The 4,002-nt window shown below is 39.2% G+C and overlaps 2 protein-coding genes across 2 annotated transcripts in view; both read left to right on the forward strand.

Annotated features, from left to right (window-relative positions):
- Positions 1–5: 5 nt before the first annotated feature.
- LOC101310291 (putative receptor protein kinase ZmPK1-like) lies at positions 6–329 on the forward strand. The gene has a single exon (XM_004292754.1). It carries the CDS (start codon positions 6–8, stop codon positions 327–329), a length of 324 nt encoding a protein of 107 aa, XP_004292802.1.
- A 2,850-nt stretch (positions 330–3,179) lies between these two features.
- LOC101291984 (putative receptor protein kinase ZmPK1-like) overlaps positions 3,180–4,002 on the forward strand; it is a 2,518-nt gene continuing 1,695 nt past the window's right edge. Inside the window, exon 1 of the mRNA XM_004291016.1 lies at positions 3,180–3,996. Within this exon, the coding sequence (XP_004291064.1) occupies positions 3,241–3,996 (756 nt within the window). The 5' untranslated portion in view covers positions 3,180–3,240. The remainder of the gene's footprint in view (positions 3,997–4,002) is intronic.

Consider the following 4,002-nt stretch of genomic DNA (forward strand, 5'->3'; position numbering starts at 1 on the left):
ACAATATGCCCATCACTTCGAAGGTGGATGTCTACAGTTATGGAATTGTTGTGCTAGAAATGCTCACCGGGAAGAACCCAACTGAAAGCAATCTTCAATCGGTTGAAGGTGGAGGAGAGACACACAAGAAGATGATGGCACAATGGGTGATGGAAAAAATGAATGGAGCATTAGCAAATGCAGAGACCAAAATGGGAGGTGAAAATGAAAAGGGTAAGCTGGAAATTCTTGTTAAAGTGGCGCTCCAGTGTATAGAGGAAGACAGAAATGCAAGACCCTCTATGAGTCGAGTAGTTGAGATGCTTCTACATCATCAATTTCAGGGGTGACTTTCATAGACCAACATGTAATTTGTATATGTTCCTTCAATCTGTTCTAAAATTTGTATACGCTCCAATTTGTTCAATTGTATCACAGTCATTGTTGCTTCCAGTTTCAATTTAGTCTGATCGGGTAAATTTGCTTTTCATGTTTTCCAATTTTGTAATAGAACATCAACACAACTCAGTTTGTAACATTTCCAGATTCTGATCCACCCAGTTACTCTTTTTATGTCAATAAAACCAAAGGCTCATCATCAGTTTGCTCCTCCTCCTCTCTGTACACTACCAAAATTATTCCGACTGCTACTATTAACAAACAAAAAAACAAACGGAAATTTAACAACAGAGCTTAATTCTTTGGGCTGGCCTAACTCGAAGGTTTCTCCGATAAGGGTTTAACTGGGTCCGACTCCTCAACATTGATCACCAACTTGGATCATAGATTCATAATCCTAGAGCTTGCTGCTACAGTCACTCTACTACACCTTGCTAATCCCAATCCGCTTTACAACTGTGTTTCCAATGGCTGCTTCAGTATGCATCATCATTCCCTTGTGCTCAATCCCAGACATATAATTCCTCACTTCCGTTCTGATCATCTCCTACATCACATCCAAAAACTCCGCGGTGAAGAACTGCTTATCAATCCCCACCTCACTACTGTTTTGCTTCCCCACACGCGCCGTCGCTGTTAAGAGTGTAAGGCTAGTTTAGTCTTTTCCTATTAATCCCTACGATGTTACTGTGCACAAAATTAATCAGAGAAATAAAAGATGTAGTCCCAAAACCACTGCTGCGTTTCTTTACTTTTCAGCTTTGTTCTTACATTTTCAATAAACCATAATTCATATTAGCCGCAACCGCTTCGGCTTCTTGAGGTTGAGCTTGAATTACACGAGGCTGATGAACTACTTGAGGCTTGGGGATCACAATCCAGCTGGATCCGGATCCTGATTATGATCTCTGATGAGTCGGCCCTTCGTTGGATCCGGGAAGCGAAACAAGTGTGAGACATTGAAAGCCCAAATTGACTCACTGAAAGGTTGGCTTTTGTTGGCTCAGATGACGGGGCATGAGCCCAATAACATATTATCGAGCCCATAGACAAAGTCCTAAAAATTCACACTTGTACCACAAAAAATCTGTTTAGTCATCTTTGTTTTCAGTTTGTCCATGGAATGAGACCCATTAAGTACTTGTCAAACATACCAGTCTTCACTTTCACATAATATTCTACAGATCACAAACCATACTAGGTATGTTGGCAGCAAGGATCAAACTCCAGGAGGGTTCCAGCACTAGTCCTTCCTTACCGGCCTGACAAAAAAAAAAAAGATTAAATTATAAATTGTTCTCATCTAGTTCTCTTGTCCATCTTTTGTATCGGTCGTTGTATTTCCTCATAGCATGTAATCCCATTGGCCTAAGTTACATCTCTTTTTCCTCAATCCTCCAAAATATTACTAACTATATACAAGGTTTAAATGATCTGGCTCTGAGGAAAGCGTAAAGTTAATAAATTTCATTAAATCTAGATGTTTCATGTCATCTAACGATTCAAACCAATTACATGTCATTTTATCATCATTTTTCAAGATTTTAGTCTAAACACCACTAACTTGCGGTTAACTCAAAAAAAATATTAGGATTTTGACGTGATCTTTCTCCTTTCCATATGCTTTCATGGAAACTCATTGATGGTTGAAGAAAAGAGAATAATTTTAATGATGCAAATGCATTCGAGTTCTAGTAAAAATAATTTAAACCATTAGAGTTAAACTTTAAACTCTACAAATTTATAAAACCCTTATCAGTTGAATCGAAGTCCCTGGTTTGTCTCACCATACTGGATGATTCATGATTGAATAATTCTAACTCAATGGAGTTTATCAACACAATTGTAATTTTATTATAATCGTGTATTATATAAAGACCTGCAAATCAATGAATTTGAAAAGATTTTTCTTTAGCCATGGACTAGTTTCAACATAACCAAAGAATGCTGCGTTTGTTTTGGGTAGCGCATAGAAAGGAGGAAGATCACGACCAGTCCATATATTTTGGAGTTAATGTCAAGTTAACGGTGTTTATACAAAAATCTTAAAAATTATTAGTAAAGTGACATGTCAACCGTTAAGACCATTAGATTATACGAAACATATAAATTTTATAAAATTACGTAACTTTATTTATAAAATTTACGTAACTTTACGACTTCCTCACTTTAAAAGAGTCAGAGTAGCTCAGACTATAGTAAATTTGTACTGCTTGTAATCTTTGTCTCTCTGAATCAACTGCTCTCATCTAGTTCGTATGCATATCCATCTTTGGTAATAGTCTTGTTTTTCCTTGTAGTAAAATGTCATTGGCCTAAATTTCAGATCAAATACTGTGAGCATCCGAGTACTTTTCTGACTTCCACATCATCCCTTTTCTTCACAAGAAGAAGCTGTCCACCAAGTACTACGATCACATGTTTTCTTTTATTCATACCAGACAAGTTCTTATTTTTTCTTTCTGGCTTTCTCTGCCCACCGCATCCATCAAGTTGAAGCTCTTCTCCTTTTAAAAAAAACCTAAGCAAGTGATTATCTCATCATCATAATCTACGTGCAACTATGATATATAGCTAGCAACCAAATCCTTATCACGCAAACTCAGAGAGATGACACATCCATCGCGATTTGTCCCTCCAAATGGGCCAAACTGATTAGGCTTCCCCGATTGTTCTTTTGATTTGTCCACACAAGGCCATGCGTTGTAAGTTTATATGTTATTAAACTGTGTCTTGCTGACATTGAAGACCAAACATACGTACGCTTCATGGAAGCTACATTCATTTTCGTTTCCTTTTTTCCTCCATATAATCTCCAAGTGTTGAGCTGCATAGTTCTATTGTTTCACACTTTGGCCTATAATGGTGCAAATGTTGAGTTCAACCAAATTCATGGACAGGGTTCCATTTCATTGCCTTGTTCTTGTTTTGGCACTTCTTTTTCCATTCAAATCATCTGCAGCTTTTAATTTGAGCATGGGATCCTCTCTTTCAGTAGAAAATCCAGCTCAAACTTTGATGTCGCCGGACGCCGTATTTACCGCTGGCTTTTTTCCGGTCGGCGAAAACGCGTTTTGCTTTGGAATATGGTTCTCGGAGCCAACAACCAGTACAGACAACCTCACCGTGGTGTGGATAGCAAATCGTGAGGAGCCGGTAAATGGTCAACGCTCCAAGCTCACCCTGCACAAAAATGGAAACCTTATCCTTTCCGACATCGACCGATACACCGTGTGGTCCTCCGACACAGCTTCAAACTCATCGGCCCACTTGCACCTCAGAAACACCGGCAATCTAGTTCTTCTCGAAGAGCACGGCGTCGTGTTGTGGGAAAGCTTTGCTTCGCTGACGGACACGCTTTTGCCTCAGCAACCGCTCACAAGAAGCACACAGCTCATTTCTTCAAGAAGCCTCACCAACTATTCCTCCGGCTTCTACTCGTTTTACTTCGACAACGACAACACTCTTCGTATACTCTACAATGGCCCCGAGGTTTCGAGCATTTACTGGCCCGATCCATGGCTTCTGAGTTATCAAGCAGGAAGATCCACATACAACAACACTCGAATTGCAGTTTTTGACAGCTTGGGAAATTTTAGCTCATCTGATAATTTTACCGTTTGG

The sequence above is a fragment of the Fragaria vesca genome, linkage group LG2 (genome assembly GCF_000184155.1).
Source record: "Fragaria vesca subsp. vesca linkage group LG2, FraVesHawaii_1.0, whole genome shotgun sequence".
NCBI classification, from domain to species: Eukaryota; Viridiplantae; Streptophyta; class Magnoliopsida; order Rosales; family Rosaceae; genus Fragaria; species Fragaria vesca.